Source organism: Malaclemys terrapin, chromosome 3 (genome assembly GCF_027887155.1).
Source record: "Malaclemys terrapin pileata isolate rMalTer1 chromosome 3, rMalTer1.hap1, whole genome shotgun sequence".
Taxonomy (NCBI): Eukaryota; Metazoa; Chordata; order Testudines; family Emydidae; genus Malaclemys; species Malaclemys terrapin.
In genome coordinates, this window is record NC_071507.1 from 42,192,943 (window position 1) to 42,213,329 (window position 20,387).

Sequence of the window (20,387 nt, forward strand, 5' to 3'; positions counted from 1 at the left end):
ACTATGACCCAAGGCTGAGGTGGAGTGGGCAAGGGCTGAAGGAGACTGAACAGTTTCAAACAGGGGAGATTTGGTATCGGCACAAAGGTCACAGGATCAGGCATAGTTTGCTCCATCAGGTACACAGATGCACCCTTTCCAATACAAAATTCCTGAGATGGTGAAGATGGAGGCTTGGTGGATCTGACTGCAAAGGGATTGTTGGGCAGCAGGGAACGTGTGGAGTGTATCACAGACAATGGTACCAGAGATTAAATTTGATGGTTTGAGAATTATGGATAGTCAAGTTCACCATATTCCCTCTTTCGAGATAACACATCTGCCTTCCTATTGCTGGTCCTAGGGCAATAGGTCACCAAGAAGTCAAATAGCATGAAGAAGAGGGACCAGCAGACCTGTCGCAAATTTAGGTGCTGAACTCTCTTTAAGAATTCCAAGTTTTGTGATTGGTGAGGACTTGGATTCGGAATCTGGCACTCTCCAGGACATACTGCCATTCCTCAAAGGCTGCTTTAATGGCCAGTTTTTATTTCATAGTTTTGCTCTGCTGGAATGATTTTGCATGAGTAAAAAGCACAAAAAGGATGAAGCTGATCATTGGAGGCTCTCATTTAGGAGAGGACTGCTTCCAGTACAAAGTTTGTCTCATTTGCTTCTACCATAAATGGCTGGCCAGGGTCAGGGTGAACCAAAATGGGGGCTGTGGTGAGTTTCTGCTTTAGGCATACAAGACACACACATGCCTCTGGGAAACAAGAAAAATGGGCTCCCTTCTGCAGGAAGGCTGTGATTGGGGAACCATCCCTGAGAAACCCTTGATGAGCCAGGTGCACAGTTGAGAGGTGGGAAGCAGGGGCACTGGCAGGGCTTGGCCATGTTCATGGTGCCACTCATCAATTCTGATACTCAGGTCGATCAGTTCATCTAGACGGGACATTGGCTTGACCTGTGCCAGTTCATCCTTTAGATCATCGTTCAGCCCAATCTGAAACTGATGCTCCCTTAAAACACCAGTTCCTATGCTGCTTCACGAGAAGGAAGGAAATTGTTGTATGTGAGCACCCTGGGACCCTGTGTTTTGTGAGAAAGTCAAATTTGGAGAGACATGGAAGACTTGCCCCTCACTGTTCTGGTATTTGTCATTGCCACGATCAAGGAGATAGGGAATATGATGGCTTTTCCTTGTCCTATAACCTGTGCTGCAGAATTGGTATTTTTCTCTAATGTTCCGGTTTCTTGTCAACTATACGTAGAGACTGGGAACATAAATATAATAATCACATTTGGTATATAGGTTAATGCCTCATGCTTCTATTCCCAGTACTTGTGATGATAAGGCAGGCATGCCATTTTACCCTTTTATGCCTCAGTTTACTTATGTGTAAAATGGATTTGGGAACAATATCTGATATGTAGGGGAAGAGTAAGAGGTGACTTGATCACAGTCTAAAGGTATCTACATGGGGGAGGGATTTCTAACAGTAGATATCTCTTTAATCTAGCAGGAAAAGGCCTAATGAGATCCAGGGGTTGGAAGCAGAAGCTCGATAGATTCAGACTAGAAATAAGGATCACATCTTTAACAGTGAGGGTAACTAATCATTGGAACAACTTACCTAGGGGCATGTTGGATTCTCCATCACTTGAAGTCTTTAACTGAAGGTTGGTGGCTTTCTTAACTTCTGTTTGAGCTATAACAGATCTTTATGGGTGTGGTGCAGAAATTATTGGGTGGGGCTCTATGTTCTGTGTTTTGCAGTAGGTCAGACTATGTGAACATAATGATCCCTTCTGACCTTAATCTACAACTACACCTGTACCCCGATATAACACTGTCCTTGGGAGCCAAAAAAATCTTACCACGTTATAGGTGAAACCGCGTTATATTGAACTTGCTTTGATCCGCCGGAGCACGCAGCCCCACCCCCTGGAGCGCTGCTTTACCGCATTATATCCGAATTCATGTTATATTGGGTCGTGTTATATCGGGGTAGAGGTGTATATATAACAATTTTATGGGGCCTGAATACCATCTAAAGTACTTGAGCATCCGCAGATATCTTCATCTGTATAAGCACAATTATTTCTGGCTGAAGTTTAGATTTACATTTTCAACAAAAAGTCAATAAAATAAGAGAGGTGTCAGTCAGCTACATCCCTTTCTATTCAAATTGTAATCAGCAATCTGCTTTACCTCTTTTTTCCAAGTTCCTTTTTTGTTTGTTTTGGTTTTTTTGAGTTGATGCAAGGCAATAAAGCAGGCAATATGCTAGATAGATTGCTTTTTAAGGTTTTATACGTGCCATTGGGAGCTCACCAGCAGAACGTTCTTTAGGGAGCAGACAGATGTGTAACAAACATTATTAATGCTAAAATTATTTTGAAACAAGAAATTAACAATTATACTCTATGCTGTCTGAAAGTACTTTTTTGGGGGTGGGGCGGTTTGGGAGTTTAGCAAACGTACTCAACAACATTTTGGCTTAAGTGAATTGCTCAGCATCACACAGGAGCTCTGCGACACAGGCAGGGATAGAACTGAATTCCCCTGTATGGTGTTCGACTGCCTTAGCCATGAGATCATCTTTTTCCTTCATTTACTTCACAGCTTCCTACTTCTGAAACAAACGAGGCAGGGGACTGACAAACAGCGTCGTTCACTACACAGCCCTGCTTCACCCCAAAAGCAGGTCCATCTTGAATAAGGTAGGAGTCCTCTGCAGCAAAACAGGGATTAATCATGCAATTAAAAACTATATCGTGATGCACAAGGGGGTTGAATTAAGGCTGCACAGGCAACTTGGGTGCTTGACTTTGCAACTTAAAAACAAAACACACAAAACATTAAGAGCATGTTAGGTAATTTCCTATGGTTTGTTTTTACTAAAGGAAAAAAGGTGAAAAATTCTATTGTGTCAGTTGTTACAAACCCATTCCCTTCTCCTCCCCCCCCCCCCCCCCATCAATCATCATCAGGGTTTGAACCCTGAAGTTTCAATACAGACTTTCACTACCGGGCTGATTAGCTAAAAGCAGAAGGAGGCTTTTATAGGAGTGTGGAATAGGCTACTGCACCATGTACTGGGTCTGGAAGGAGCCAGTCCCTACTGTCTCTCTCCTCTGCCCAGGCACTCCTGCCCAGTGTGATGCTCCCCGAGGGTAGGGAGAAGGGCCACTGCAGCCACTTGATGAGTCCAAGGGGATTTCAACCCAGCTCTCTCTCACCATCACAGAGAGACTGTCTGCTGCCAGGGTTTGCTGTGCAGTTTGTACTGCTATTGTTTTGGCAGCAGCACTGATGTCTCCATTTAGAATGTTAGTATTCAAGATACCGGTCTGACATGCTAGCAACAGACAGGCAATTTTCAACAGTTTATAACTCAATTAAAGCTGAATGGAATTTTACGTAACAAAGAAAAGGCACTTATCTGGCCCCAAGATCTCTCTCTGTTGAATTTCAAAGCCCTACTGCAAATACTATAGATGTTAGAGCTTCTAAAAAATAAAAATAAAAAAAAAATTGCAAGATTCTTATGGGAAAGGGTTAGGAAACCTGAACATATGTGTCGCTACCAGCGCCCTCTATAATAAACTATTCTAGGTTCTATTCTGGCAGCTTGACTCTTAATTTGTGTAATATAGTAAGGGAAGCATTTCCATCTCTGAATATAAGAGCTGTACAAGTAAATTTAGATACTGTAAAATCCAGAGAGTAGTGAATTGAAAGATGAGATTTTTTGAATTACGCACTTAGTTCCCAATCATGCAAACACTTATACACACAAGTAACGTTACATACATGAATAGTCCCATTGACTTCAGTGCGACTCTTCACAGCATACAGTTGTTCAGAGAGAGAAATGTTTGCAGGATTAGAGACTTAGTTTCTAAGAATCCTCAGATCAAACAAATATTAATACATTTCATTCTCATTTGATTACATATATATGGTCTTTAATTACCCAGAACTTGCATGTTCTAATTGTTTAAATGTAAGCAGAAATTTAACTATATATTGTTACAGAAAAAGTTATTCTAATATTATGCAACATTAATGCAAGATTTCTCACCCTTGACTTTAAAATACCATACCAGAAAAATCATAATGTTTTATGTAATGACGTTTAAATTTTGTCACAAAACTGAGTTTTAAAAATTGGTTAGAAACCCTTAAGATACTGTGTAGGAAATTTTTATAAAGGTTAACATGCACAGGAAGACTTTGTAGGCCGTTTTGTATGAAAAAAATGAAATCTCTGGTACTTACAGCCAATCATCATCATAGCAACCGCAAAGATCTTCTCTCCATCTGTAGTGGGGGCAATGTTTCCAAATCCAACACTGGTGAGGCTAGTCATTGTGAAGTACAACGAGGAGATATAAACAGAATCCTTGCTTGGCCCCCCTTCCCATTTCCCCGAACCTGTCGTGTTAAACCGATAAGGCGTTCCTATGGACTCCCCCAGCTGGTAGAGCCAACTTTCAGTTCGGATTGTGTTTGTATCCTCATTGATAACTTCATAATCTCCTATGCTGTACCAAATGCAAGCCAACCAGTGAGCTGCAAGACCAAACACACACACCAGCAGAACCAAGACAGCTGCTCCATACTCAATGTAATGATCCAACTTCCGAGCCACACGCCCCAGCCGAAGAAGTCGGACTACTTTCAGTGAACTGAACAGGCTACTGATTCCCTAAAAGAATAAAGCAGAGCAGGCTATTAGAATTCATCATTACATTATTTAATGTTTTCTATCAACAGCATTCATAATCTAGGCATGCCAACTTGCCACTGACACATGCCTATAAAGCGACATTACAGTGAAGCGTATGAAGCTCAGTGGCCTGTGTTCTCAGGGGGTCATGCAAACCTTCTCTTCTGTTTCGATTCACTTTCACATGCCTTGGGTTTCTCTTTGAATTTCTCATTTCAGACTGTTTGAAATACGCATAATGCAAGTTAGAGTTGATCAAATATATAGCCATGTCTTAGCTTTGCTACAAGTTCACGGGTTTCATCTCTGCATATGAAGAGGCATCTTATATGAATAGGGAAGTCTCATTTGCGAGCCCAATTTTGTGATGATATTGGTTGTGAATATTTAGATGCTACTTTGAGGCTGGCTTAAAGTATGGGCCAATAAATGAATAGAACAGTCATTACCTGCAAACAAAGACCAGTCTAAGCTTTTTATTATTGTGCTTATATATCAGATAGATTTGAGACACATCATATGTAGTGAAATGAGCTCAGTGTTTGGAGACAAGAGCTCCTTATTTCTAATCCAAGCCCTGCCACTGACTCACTGTGTAGCCTTGGGCAAGTTGCTTCACCTCTCAGCCTTAAGGCTTGTCTATACTACACAGCTTTTAGCGACAAGGCTGTGTCGAGACAGTGTTGTCACTAAATGTCAGCATGTGTAAACGCTCTGTTGGTATTTTGTTGGCACTTTTGCTGATAAAATACTTCCAGCCCCGCGAGCGGCATTAGCTTTGTCGGCAGGAGAGCACTCCTGACGACAAAGCCGCATTCACACTGCCACTTGCGTCAGCAAAACTTGTATCTTTCGCGGGGGAGCTTTTTTAAGTACCCATGAAAGACAAAAAAGTTTTGTTGACAACATCACAGTGTAGACAAGCCTTCAGTTCCCCCTTCTGGAAGATGGGGATAATACTTACCATATCTACCTCAGAGGTGCCACAAAGATTAACTACAAAGGCTAAAAATGTCTAGGGTTTTTGGATTCCTCAATATTGGGATGCCCATCACAACACCTTTAAAGGAACCAGATTTTCTGCAAGTGCCGAGAACCCACCCTCTGAAAAAATCAGGGCCCTTTAAAATATCTGAACTTGGGCACCCAAAATTAAGGCCCCCCAAATCACTAGGCACTTTTGAAAACTTCAGTAAATATTCTTCATGACCCCTCTTTGCAGTAGATATGATAAAGCTCCCACTGGGCTTCGAAATCTCACATCTAAAGCACTACATAATGCTAAGGATCATCATTATCATCCAGATTTACATCATAAGTTTACAGAAAGCAAATTAAAAGAAAACAAAAACCAAACCCAAACACATTTTGGGTGAGCACACATATCTGATTTTCCAGACACAGGAACTGCCTCTTACTAAAAAGATTGAGGTAAGATCTCCAATCAAGTTTTAAGCTGTTTTAATAAATGTTTCTGGAAATGCATAATTCTGGTCACCAGGTTTTACTGAAAGTTGTTCGGTCATGCTTACATATAATTTGCCTCAATGTTCTAGTGTAGGCTTGTTTAATGTTGCAGAACAATTTAATTTAGCTAATAACATATAATTTACATATTCACATAAGTCCTTTGAGGACTGAAGCAATGTCTTTTTCTCTTTATTTCATGAATTTGTCATGATTATATTTACCCATTTTGAAAAAATGACACTTAGTCACTGCTAGATGCAGTAACAATAAAAGTCGACTTCAAGTGCTTCTGCTAATTGTGCTCACAAACATGTCCAAAGGGGACAGTGATCTTTCTAGAAAACAGAATAATTTGTAGAGATTTAGAAAAAGGGCATAAAGTGATGTGTTCCCTTCATGTTTACCAGTTCTAGCCAGGAATCAAAGCACATATTAGCTTTCAAAACTGCACACACACGCGACTTGTTCCCCAGATGGACAGGTAAGCCCATCTTTCCCATTTTTGCCATTCTTAGCTCTACTTCATTGACAGAAGAAGTATGATAGTTTGCTTGAAATTCAAGAGTTTAAGCACAAGAAGTTAGGTTTGGCTTAAATGTCCAAAATAGAGGACATGGTAGGTAGCCCTGCAGAAATATCTGTAACCCCAATATAGCAGCCAAACACATATACATGAAAATCAGGGAAGGGCAAATCATTTGCAAACCCAGTTCCCTACTTTGAAGTCTTAAATCCCCATTTGAGTATTCACATGCAGGTTTTGCCCTCCTTTAAGTATCTGTCCTCTAATGTCAAGACATAACCCTGTGTTTCCCCCAACATACCTATGCCTGTTTATGTAATAAAATGACGTGAAAAGGCCATCAATGTAACATTAATATGCCATGTTATTATCCAGGGCCTGATTTACAGCTGGGCCTCAGTTTTTGAAGGCACAGCTTTTCATACACAAATATGTTGGGCCTTCAGTTCTGTGCCCACAATAAAATGCAGACAACTAGTAGGGTTTAGATCAGAGGTGGGCAAACTATGGCCTGCGGGCCACATCCGGCCCATCGAACCGTCCTGCCCAGCCCTTGAGTTCCCGGACGGAGAGGCTAGCCCCCGGCCCTCGCCCGCAGGCTCAGCTCGCAGTGCCACCAGCGCTCTGGGCGGCAGCGCTGCAAGCTCCTGCTGGGCAAAGTGGCTGCAGTGTATTCAATTGCTCCCTGTAGGAATGTGCTACTTATGGTGCACTATTTACGGCTGCCAGTCCTGGTGCTCTGAGTGGCATGGTAACGGGCTGGGGAGGGGGGTGTTGGATAAGGGGCAGGAGGTTCCGGGGGCAGTCAGGGGACAGGGGTGGTTGGATAGGTGTGGGAGTCCCAAGGGGCCTGTCAGGGGGCGGGGGTGTGGATAGGGGTCAGGGCACTCAGGGGACAGGGAGCAGGGGAGGTTGGGGTCCTGGGGGGTGCTTAGAGGCAGAGGGTCGTGAGGGGGGAAGCCAGGGGACAAGGAGCAGGGGGGGTTGGCTGGGTCAGAGGTTCTGAGGGGGATAGTCAGGGGGCAGGAAATGGGAGGAGGCAGATAGGGGACGGGGGCCAGGCTGTTTGGGGAGGCACAGCCTTCCCTACCCGGCCCTCCATACAGTTTTGGAACCCGATGCGGCCCTCAGGCCAAAAAGTTTGCCCACCTCTGGTTTAGATATTAGCTATTTAAGTTGCAAGTACAAACAAATAGAAGCTTAAAACAGACTTATTGCATATGCAATCTGATTTGGGCTAACACTGTTTGTGCAAAATTGAGCCTACAAGTTACAGATCATCACTGAAAAACAGTTCCAAAATGCTAATGTTAGAGCTGTGCTGTGGATGGAAATTCTGTTTCATAAAGGACTGAGATTTTGAAAGTTGGCTAGGGTTACCATATTTTGAGTGTCCAAAAAGAGGACACTCCACGGGGCCCCGGCCCCGCCCACACCCCCCGCCCCAACTCCACCCCCTCCCCTGCTTCCCGCGAACATTTGATTCGCGGGAAGCCTGAAGCAGGCAGCAGGTAAGCAAGGGGGGTGGGTGGGGGGAGGAGGCGCGGCCCAGTCTATCCCCCCGCAACCGAGCGGCTCCCTCCGGCGGCCAGCCCCGGCCCCAGCCCCAGCGTCTCCAGTCTGGCTCGGCTCGGGCCAGCCCCCGGCCGAGCATCCTCGGCCCGCCCAGCACCGCCGGCCCGGCCCCGGTCCTGGCCCCGCACCGCCGGCCCAGCACCCCTGGCCCCGCATGTCCCTATTTTCCCAGACATGTTCGGCTTTTGGGGATTTCCCCCCGGACGGGGATTTGAGGCCCAAAAAGCTGGACATGTCCGGGAAAATCCGGACGTATGGTAACCCTAAAGTTGGCTTCATTCCAACTTGGAACAAACACCAAAAAATGTCAACGTTGTCTGTGAAGGAAAATGCCAAAAAAAAAAAAAAAAAAAAATTGGATCAGTAAAAAGTGATCCAAATTCAACTTTATAATATTAAATAAAAAAATAAATGAAGTAATTTCAAAACAAAAATCAAAACATTTCTTTCTAAAAGTGTTTGGTTCCTCCCCTCGTCATTTCTCTGAAAATGAAACTTCTGTTTAAACACTACAAATTTTCCAAGCAGTACAAATTGAACTGCATTCTCCCATGGAAAATGGTTCCTTCTAGGGCTGTCGATTAATGACAGTTAACTGATGCAATTAACTAAAAAAAAAAATTATCGCAATTAATTGCACTGTTAAACAATAGAACACCAATTGAAATGTATTAAATATTTTGGATGTTTTTCTACATTTTCAAATATATTGATTTCTATTACAACACAGAATACAAAGTGTACAGTGCTCACTTTATATTATTTTTATTACAAATATTTGCACTGTAAAAATGATAAAGAAACAGTATTTTTCAAATAACCTTATACAAGTACTTCCGTGCAATCTCTTTATCATGAAAGTGTAACTTACAAATGTTGATTTTTTTTTGTTACATAACTGCCCCTTCATGCTTCGGCCACCATTCCAGAATACATGCTTCCATGCTGATGACGCTCGTTAAAAAAATAATGTGTTAATTAAGTTTGTGATGAACTCCTTGGGGAATAATTGTATGTCTCTTGCTCTGTTTTACCTGCATTCTGCCATATATTTCATGTTATAGCAGTCTTGTATGATGACCCAGCACATGTTCATTTTAAGAACACTCTCGCTGCAGATTGACAATCTGCAAAGGAGGTACCAATGTGAGATTTCTAAAAATAGCTGCAGCACTCGACCCAAGATTTAAGAATCTGAAGTGCCAACCAAAACCTGAGAGGAATGAGGCATGGAGCATGCTTACAGAAGTCTTAAAAGAGCAACACTCCGATGCAGAAACTATAGAATCCGAACCACCAAACAAGAAAATCCACCTTCTGCTGGTGGCATCTGACTCAAATGATGAAAATGAACATGAGTCGGTCCGCTCAGCTTTGGATCATTATTGAGCAGAACCCGTCATCAGCATGGACACATGCCTCTGGAATGGTGGTTGAAACATGAAGGGACATATGAATCTTTAGCGCATCTGGCACGTAAATATCTTGTGACACCAGCTACAACAGTGCCATGTGAACGCCTGTTCTCACTTTCAGGTGACATTGTAAACAAGAAGCGGCAGCATTATCTCCTGCAAATTGTTTGTCTGAGTGATTGGCTGTAGTAAGACTGAGTGGACATGTAGGCTCTAAAGTTTTACATTCTTTTATTTTTGAATGCAGTAATTTTTTGTACATATTTCTACATTTTTAAGCTCAACTTTTATGATAAAGAGATTCCACTACAGTACTTGTATTAGGTGAATTGAAAAAAATATTTCTTTTGTTTTTTTACAGTGCAAATATTTGTAATAAAAAATAAATATCAAATGAGCACTGTACATTTTGTATTCTGTGTTGTAATTGAAATCAATATATTTGAAAATGTAGAAAACATCCAAAAATATTTAAATAAATTGTTATTAACAGTGTGATTAATCATGTGATTAATCGAGTTTTTTATCATGAAATTAATCACGATTAATTTTTTAATCACTTGACAGCCCTAGTTCCTTCATAGTTTTTCTGACCAGCTCTAGTTAATGTTTTTGTACTAACACTAGTTTGCTCACATTGAACAAATATGCATATTTAGTTACATGTTTAACATCCTATATAGTAACTGCAAAAGTAGAGTAGTTAAATGTTACTATAAGAACCTTATTTTTTGCTTTTTCTGACATATTTTTATATAAAAGCTTTTGTATGAGCATTTTTTTAAATAAAAGAAATTAAAAGAAACCACCCATGAAGATTAACTCTTTGTTGCTCCCAATTAGGCTTTGGAGTGGACTGCCATTATGGATTTTCAGGTGTGCAAGTGATTTGAAATTAGTAAAAATTGTATGTTGATGCACTAAAAGAAATAGAACCCAGTTTGCTCTATCTTAGCTGTGCTGCCTCTGTAGGAAACAGTAAAGACTTATTTTTGTCACTGAGGGGGTAAGATTTGAATGCACACAAATAATACCTCTCTTGGCTATGAATGTGCCATTTTTAGATTGCCACTTTCCAGAGTAGAACAACACTTTACAGTTATTGTCTCTTTTAATGCTGCTCTTATCGACACAGAAACAACCTATTTCATCATACAGCGGACAGCAACAGGTTAGCTTCAAGAGGTGAAAAAGAAATGCCTGAACTCAATATACTCCCACTTGATGCTTCTAATTCTCTCAGGATTACTTCTCATATACACACTTGAGGGACAGGTTAAGAGACACACATTGAGCAGCATCTGCTAAAAAGGAAATGGACCAGTTTCAGTCATTAGAGCTGGAAATGGTGCTGCACATCGCCACCAAGCATTATCCATTTCTGTACGGCAAAGGAGCCCTTTAGGGAACACCCGTAAGGAAGATGCGAGTGTAGTACAAAATTCTAAACACCAGCAGTCCCCTGTGGAACAGCGACTGGACATATTTCTGTGAAGTGTTGCTCCACACTGTTAAGCAGTTATGTAAAAACTGCACCTCATTCATCAGATCTGTTTCTTGGGTGCTTTCAGCGGTTAGGAACAGACCTGAGTAACCAAGATGGGGGCAGTAAAAATAAGGATTTTTTTTCCCCTGTTTTAGTCTTATTTGCCATGCAGAGCCAACACAACGAAGGAAGAGCAAGCCAGATTCCATTCCTTCTAGTGCATCATCAATAGAACTGTTTACCCAGTTCTAGTGAGATTCAGCCATGCAAACACACGGAGGGTGATAAAGGTGCACAGTTGTTCTTCACAGCAGAATATGGCCAGCAGAACTTATTTTTGTTATTGGTGATTCATGAGAAAGAAAGTCCAGCTTTAGTCTCCTCTGACATAAGAGTGAGTGTATAGCATCGGCATTCAGAGGAAACAAGTCTTTGCTTTGTCTCTCAAAGTCTCCTGATAAGACCTGCTGCATGTACAAATAACATGGAGCCCTGTGATGTCACTTTTGCAAAGTCAGTTTTCAGCTTAGAACTGCACGTGAAGAAAACTGCACTTTTTGTGTAGCATAAAGACAAGCAAGCCTGGTGCTGAAGAGAAGTATATTTATGACCCATGCTTTTCAGGCCAAGAAGAGTTAGCAAAAAGATTATTCTTGAAATGCTGCCAAATAACATGTTGGTAGTCATATGCCCCAAATTAAAGCTACTCAGTAGGTACTCTATACATGAGCACCTGATTTGCCAGTTGTGCATCACTGCTTTGTATCATGCATGTTTTGGTCTCATTCTCCTCCCCCTTTTCAGTTGTGCCACATACTGGTTGAGAATTCCTCATATCACACACTCACAGCTCGTGAAAACACAGATTAATCTTGGATTGATGCACAGGACTGGGAGTCAGGAGATCTGCGTTCTAGCTCTGGCTTTGCAATAGACTGCTTGCAAGACCTTGGTGAGCCATGCAAGGTCTTGTGTCTTGATTTCCCCCATCTGTAAAATAGGGAGAACAAGTCATCCCAAGCTCACATGGGTAAAGGGAGGATTAATTCAGTTTGCAAAGCATTTATTATTAATTATTGCTGTTAATTTGTATGGGAGAGGCATATTTTGTCATCCATAGTTAAGCTCACACAGGTCTGAAATCACTGAAGGACAGGGCTCTAGCTGAAGAAAGTACAGTTTTATGTAAATAATTTTAAATCACATTTTTTACACACCACAGTTGAAAAGTGAACACACTTTATAATTCCCTCAGGGCATGATGGAGGATGAGTAATTTTAGGGAAGCAGGGAAATAGTTTTCTATTTATATCTCCTGGAGCCTACATTAAGAATAGCAGGTACAGGTTACATTTCCCCAAGTCACATTCTACTCTTCAGGACATTGTGTATAGCCTTCTTCATGCATAAAATGCAGGAATGTTTCACTCTTATTATAAACACTGTGGTTGGGAACCAAATGTTAACCAGATGTAGAGGGCAGAACTTTTTAAAAGAGGGCTTATTGTTAGCCTAACACTGGCTCCCCAGGATTTCAACTGGCCAAAGCACCACCACCTTCTGAAAATCCTGCCTGGCGTATTTAAGGGCTAAGGGGAGGTTTATGGCAATGATGAGGTTTAATATAAGTGGAGTGAGATGTGGAGGCCGAAGAGTAAATCATTATAAGGATTGGAATAAAACTAGACAAAAGCGAATGAGTTATTTGTGCAAAATTGCAGACAGATGGCCAAATTCACCACTGGCATAAGTGAGGCAATAGTCATTGAAACCAATCTTGCCCCAATTCTTTTAATGTGATTCTAGATTCAGTTTCATCACTGCATTGCTCTAGATATCTGAAGTGTCATGATAACCCTGACTGTAAACAATACCACGATTAGAACGGTTCACTTTGTCATTTTCAACTTTCTGTTTTTCTGTTAATTAAGTTATTGAACATGACCTTTTCTACAGATTACAATGTTTTGCAGCCAAGTTATGAGAACATTATATTCACAAGCTGTAATTAAAATCTAAGCCTTCTGGTTACTGCTAGGGCTTTTAGTGAGGGAACAGCTGGAGATCTAAGATCAATAAAGCTTGTTTTGGTCAGAGCTCTGAGATTTCAGTTTTCCAGCATCCAGATAGAACATAGCCACCAACCATGCCCATAATACAGAGGTGGAAAAGAGAGATCAAGAACAAAAACCACAGCAAATACATGGGAAGTAAATGTAGAGATGGGTTTAAAACTGATAAAAGGCTAATGTGTCCAGGAAAAGATACACGTTGTTTCCCTTTACGATCAATGTAAAACAAAGATAAAGGAAATTTGTCAGTAAACTAACATTTCATTAAGAATTGTAATTTGGGGTTGAGTGTCAAATTAAGAAGTCACCCTCAAATTAATGGATCCATTTACCTTTGTTTCAGTGATACTGGTATAAAGCAAGTCAACTCCAGAAGCTTTTTCCCTATTTTGAAAAAAAAAAAAATTAAAAAAAAAATACAAATGTCCAATCCATTTCTGGGGTCAGAACTACTTTTGACATCTAGTACCAGTCCATCTTAAATTCTAATCTGATACCTGTTATGAAATAGATTATAAAGCAACCAACCATTTAGCTACACAAATAAATACTCTTTGCCATCTCATCTGATTTGCTGCCTCAGATCAATAAAGATACCCTGTTTTCTTCAGTTTAGAGTAACTGAATCCAGTCTTCTAGAAGATGTTTCCCTTTCTAAGCACTTTAGGTATAACTCTAACAGCAGTTTTCTGAAGTAATGCACAATTTAATAAACTCAATTAGCTCTTCTCCTCTGACAACGGCTATCACCATATATTCTCACTGAAGATTTAATTTGATATATTAATTATTTTAGATTTATATAGATAGAATAGCAGCCCACATAAGCTACTCATTCTTCTGCAGTGTGATAAATCACGTGTCATGCTTTGCCAAGATCTGAGAAAGTAGCTTTGGCACCCAATGTATAAATTATACCTCTACTTATCTGTGACTTGGAGATAAATCCTATCCAGGCCAGCACTACAAGGGAAAATAGGGGATGCTGGCAGATGGACACGCTGCTGCAGTTATCTTGCCAGCCAGGAGTCCAGAGAGCAGGTCCGAGGGACACAGGGTAGGGTTTTCTTTGCTGCGGCTCTAATAAGAACAGTGTGTACTCCCAGCTACTGTGCGTTGCTGATTGCAGCTGAATAAGTCCTCTTGCCATCCAACTGCATCCACATGGAGATGTGGTGCACACACTGGTGTCTTCACCAGTATTCTCTCCTATCGCGCGGAGAAGAGATCCTTTTCTAGTTATTGGGGGGTGGGGGGAGAAGAGGATTCCTCAAGGTTGTTCTTCCCAGTTCAACAGAAGGCAAAATCTAGCCCAGTGACTGAATAGTGTAATAGCGTCTATGTCAAAGTTCTCTCTTCATCTGGCATTTGTTTACTTAATACTGGATTCATTGATTTCAGTGGGAGCAGGAGCAGGCCCCAAATGAAAATAAAAATTAAAGCCTCAGCTTTAAGAAATTTGCTGCTTTTGCCCTTTAAGCACTGACATAGCAATTGCTCCTGCAGGAAGTCAGCTAGTGGCATTAAGACAATATACAAATTCCCTTGTGAAGTTATTTTGTCATTGAAATCAATGCAGTCATGAAGCAGCACATTTTCAATTGATCAGAACCACAAGTAAGGTCATCAGAGCAATAAGAATAAGGTCCATGGACCAAATTCTGTTCTCAGTTACCCTGGATCTATAGCTGTAGAACGCCAATTATTTCAGTGGAGCTGCCAGGTTGACAGTGGTGTATCAGAGCAGTGATTGGCTCTAAAAACTTAAAGAGTTTCCCCCAATAATTGCTCTTTTACTGCAATCATTTGTTACTTGTCACCTCCTGCAAAAAACACCCAAATCTGGCCCGATAACTAAAATTATTGCAGTTAAATCAGAATAGCCAAAAAGTAAACTTGCAACAAAAATAATCAAATTAGCTCTGTGAGAGGGTCCTTGTCATGACACTGCATCCAGCCCGGCCTCATTCTTAAATTCAGATTCCAGCTACAACTCCAGCTGACAAGGTTCTTTCAAACTCTGCTAATCACAGTTTTCCAAACCTTAAAGTTGCAGTAACCACAACAGCAACCACAATCTGTAAAGTTCCATACCTGTGTCAATGGTAGTTCTGAGGGCAAACTGATTGTTATATTGGATTCAGTGATTATGGGAGACGTACCTGAGAAGGAGAGGGACAAGTACAGGCTAGTATCATGATTTATTCATGTTATACACTATTTGTGTTTGTGAGGAGTGTATGATTCCATTCACTGGGAGATTTTATGCTCAGAACTTTAAAAGTGGGTAACTCCTGTGATTTCCCTATTCACATAAGCCTTCTTTGCTAACGTGTAAATTAAAGCGATGAACTTACAGAATGGCTATGACATGCCTAATTCAAATTAGAGTTGGTCAATTACATAGCCAGATTTCTGCACAGCTTACAGTTGATTAGTTGCTCTGGGTTGCCAATAGCTTGCAGAGATTAACTGAATGGCAATCAAACCATAGGACCTATTCTTGAAGCCCCTAGTCAGTCAGTGAGGTCTGAGTAAAAGCCTTAAGATTTGAGCTGATAACAGGTAAAAGTGAAAAGATGATAAATATGAAGCAAGAGCTAAACAATTTGTGAAGAACATTAACTTCCCTCTAATGTATCCTGATGAAAATTCCACTAGACTCCACTAGAATCATTCAGCTTGTCTTGGGTTATTTCTGTGGTCCCTCTTGAGTTATGCTGGAGGCTCATGAGACCAGCAGATCTGTTGCTCAGCTAGAATGTGGGCTTGGAAGGGGTAAATCAGATGAAAGGGAGCTTGGACCAAGATTCCAATAAAGTATCTTAAAGCCAACAAAAAATCAGATTGGTAAAAAGCACAAATATTCTAGTGGAATGGAAAAAAAATTCCCCACTTTTTGCACTTTAGAAGGCCTCAGTAGAGATTGTCACAAAAGCACAGGTCTGGCTGGACCCTGTCTATTGTGCAGATTTTGAATGTGCAATATTCAATAAAGAGTGGAATTCACCCCTCTACAAACACTGCTATATACTTGGTATTCGTGAAAGTGGACACTCTATAAAGGAAAAAAAGAGTGGCATTACATTTGAAAGAGGGGTGTCAAAATGATTGAATGATATGGGGAAGGGGGGCTATGGAGTTTTGAGAGGCTGGGTACGGAGGGGAAGGTTTAAGAGCACAGCAAAATGGGGGAGGCTTATATCATACTGAATCTGACATTTCTCAAAAGCTCAGAGTTCTAAATTTTTCATTGTATCTCCACTTAATTCCAGCCATTTTTAGTGCAGCCAGTATCCATTTCCCAATATACATGCCCAAGAACTGAATTTCAGTTTTCTTTATGCCTGGACTATGCCATGTATAATCTGGCTCTTGTGTAAAAACACAACACAGAAGTTGGATTAGGAATTGTTTTCCTTTTGCTTAGTTTAGCCACACACTTAGCCCTTGTCTACACTCGCAGCGACCCGTAGGGTACGTGTAGCTACACACTATGGTGAAAAGCAATCTGTGCCCAGGCTGTCATGTGTAGCTACCTGTGGCAGTGAAAGACTATGGCAACAGGGAGCTGCTGGAGCCTTTCCCTGCTGCCTCCCCAACTGCAGGGAACAGAGAGCAGTTTAGGGTGGTGGGGTGGAGTGGAGTGGTTACCCCGCTCCTGCCCTGAAGGGGTTAAAACAGCCCTGGAAGAAGACTGCCCTGGGGAGCCAATAGTAAAAGCAGCCCTGGAGAGGGCTGTGGCTGGGAAAAGGAGTGAAAGCACCTGAGTAGCTGACCACAGGTGTGGCCAGCTCAATTAGGGCTCAGCTGGCCCTGATAAGAGGGCTGTGGGCCAGGAGCTATAAGGAGGCTCACTCTAGCTCTGGAGTGGGAAGTGCTAGCTGTCTGGGAGCATGGTACCTGAGGTAGAGCAGCCCTAAGGAAGGACAAAGGGAGCTGGGGAGCTCCAGCCTGGTAAAACCCCAGGCTGCAGGCCTTGGTGAAGGCCTACAAAGGTATTGGGGCTGCAGAGGTGCAGTCCGGGGTTAGGCAGAGGCAGCTGGTCCTAACTCCTTGCCAATGATGAGTAGCCATTGCAGTCTGCCCCAGTGAGTGGGGACTAGATGATGACTGGCAGTAGCCACTGAGGCAAGATGGATTTAGAGGGTTGGAGGTTCCCCTAGGAGGCGAAACCCAGAGTAAGGGAGTACTGCTGGGGGCAAAACCCTGAGGAAAGGGGTCTGGGAGGGACATGGGGCCTAATGCAGGCAAGACACTGGCCAGAAGGAGAGTTGGAGTTGAGCTAATTCCCAAGATGACCAGCAGGGGGTGCAGTGCCAGTGAGTATCACCTCGCTACAGGTGTATAGCCTAAGGTTCTGGTGTGCCTGTACTTTACTCACCTAAGCAATGCCTCACCATCTACACTGTTATTTATACCCAGGCTAGCTGGGCGTGCAGTGTCTGTACTCTGTACCGGGTATGCTGTAAGATGACCTTAGCGAAGATTCATTTAATTACCACAGTCAACAAACCCACATCTAAAGCACTTTGTTGTTTCCTAATCAGAACAAACAGGAAAGGTAGATGAACAAAACTTGGTAGGAATCTGCTTACACATTCCAGTAAATAACTTTTACACTACTTGAAATGTAGCTGCGACTGTCTTTTAAAAGCAACTGGAAGGTTTCAAATTTAGCAAGATTCCATAAAACTCACCTGATTTTTATGGAAGTCTTTTCTTCCCAAGCTGACTCCTCTTTGGACCTGTAAGATGGCAACCTTCCTCACCAGCCTGGGGAATTATCAGTCCCATTCAAATCAGTCTTTAGCCCTTGCATCCAGACTCCATTTATTGTCCACAGGGCCGGCTCCAGAGTTTTGGCCGCCCCAAGCAGCCAAAAAAAAACCAAACAAACAAACGCCACAATCGTGATCTGTGGCGGCAATTCAGCGGGAGGTCCTTCGCTCCGAGCAGGAGTGAGGGACCGTCCGTCGAACAGCTGGACGTGCTGCCCCTCTCCAAAGTGGCCACCCCAAGCACCTGCTTGGTAAGCTGGTGCCTGGAGCCGGCCCTGGTTGTCCAAACCACCAAACAACTCACAAAAGGAAAACAAACATTTCCAGCTGGAGCTTTCTACCCTCACATGACACCCAGGCTTCCCACCAGGAGTCTTCTGAAATGGTCTCTGAGGAAGGGAGACTACCCCTTCCTGCAGCTTGTATCCCCCTTTCCTGCAGTTCTTTATAAGGAACACCTGTTTCTCCCCTCCCCCCCACTTCTCATCTGCATCTGATTGGTAAATAGAGCTGGTTGGCCCCAAGACTCTGATCCTTAAAAGGGGCAGGCCACCCTGTTACAGAGCCCAAACTATACCTTTCACCACCATCTATTCCTTTATCCTTTTCAAGGTCAGGGATGATGTTCTTTCACTTCATTATCAAAACCCCTTCCTTTGGAAGACAGGTATCTTCTTTGCCTGAATGCTAGATTTTTCTCTAATTCATCTGGCTAAGCAAACGTGAGTTCATTTATATTTAATGCATCTTTCCTCACAACTTTTCAGTATGCATATCTGTCACCTCAATTCATAAGAGTGATGGATAGTTCTCAATTTAGCTAATGTCAGCCAATAACTGATTATAGTGGCTCATGTTAGTGCAGCTAGAGTTTAAGGCCTGTCAGCACTTCCACTGTCCTTTATTTCAGAGATTTATATGGTGGTGACATGAGTGGATTCCATTCCTGCCAGGAGATTTCATGACAGGATCACATGTTACCAGGGTAACAAGTCATTGTTTCCAGTTACTTATGAAGTTATGGGCTGAAAACTGCATAAGATACAAAGGTCCGTGTGAAATTGCTCATACTGCCACTGCAAAAATATACTTCAGCTTAGCTTTGGCATTTAAGGTCTTAGACTGAATTGGTCTTGACAAATTCCTAACAAGGAATCTCCTTAAATCTATTGAGGGATACAAGTCAGTGTGTCACTGATTTCTATTTTTGTAAATTCTGGCAACTGAAGCCTCAGCACAAAAAAAGTAGCATTATACCCAAATCTATGTGGATTTTCCTTGAGTGGGGAAAAATTTACGGTCAGTCTGAATACTGGCATATGATATTTGATGCACATTTTCAAGCAAAATCAGTACTATAGGGTTTATGAGAAGTGGAAGACATTTTAGACCAACACCTCATTGTAGGCAAGCTAAACTAGAATCCACTGTACCATCTTCACCTCAGTATGTATCGTTATAAATCTAAGTCTGACACCATGATGATTCATTAGTCAATGGAAGATTTCCATTATTTGAATGTTTTTTTTTTTTTTTTTTTTATTAAAATCAGTTCTAGGAAGGGTTTTGGCTTTTAATTGTATGAATAACTCGCCAGTGTGGAAAAGACTGGAGAAAAGTTCTTCAGTGTTCCTTTTATTTGGAGCAAGAAGGAAATCGCTCTATGGATAGTCTTTCTTTTTTCTAAATATGACTTTTGAGAGGGTGGGGCACACTGAGAGGGAGACTGGTGCTCTAGATGTTTGGATGCAGGATTTGGAACCAGCAATTCCTACTGTAATATCATCTCTGATTCTGTGGCCTTGATCCAAGCACTTACCTGTCTCCCTCCGCCCATCTGTAACACGTGGCTATTCACATTTACCTACTTCGCATGGGAGTTGTGCGGATAAGATAGTTAATGATGACAAAGTGTTTTAGAGACAAGACATTATAAATAAAGCTGTATGGAACTGGAATTTTCATTTTGTTGGACATTGTGATTTCAAAGTTTATTTTCATTCCTAATCAGAACAAAACCGAAGAATTCTGAGATTGCCCACAAAGTGAAAAAAAAAAGGGGGGGGGGGGAATATCCCCTCAGATCCATTGAAATATTTTGTTTTATGTTTTAATTATAAAATAAAATTGTAAGCCAAAAAGCTGAAGCCTGCTGCTCTGATAAGGACAGAACAGAACATTTTGACCTTATTGAAATACTTCCCTTCATTTTTTTCCCCCAAAGCAAAAAGTTTCAAACCAGCTCTAGTTCTAAATATTCCTATAATGGTGGATCAATCAGTAGCTTTGGGATTGTGTGTGTTATTTTTATGCTGGGGCGAAAGTGTTAAAAATATTTTATCTAAAA

At 41.7% G+C, this 20,387-nt stretch overlaps 1 protein-coding gene across 1 annotated transcript in view; it reads right to left on the bottom strand.

Moving 5' to 3' along the window:
- KCNH1 (potassium voltage-gated channel subfamily H member 1) overlaps window positions 1–20,387 on the bottom strand; it is a 299,849-nt gene that overhangs the window by 210,018 nt on the left and 69,444 nt on the right. Inside the window, exon 7 of the mRNA XM_054021526.1 lies at window positions 4,268–4,697. Within this exon, the coding sequence (XP_053877501.1) occupies window positions 4,268–4,697 (430 nt within the window). The remainder of the gene's footprint in view (window positions 1–4,267; window positions 4,698–20,387) is intronic.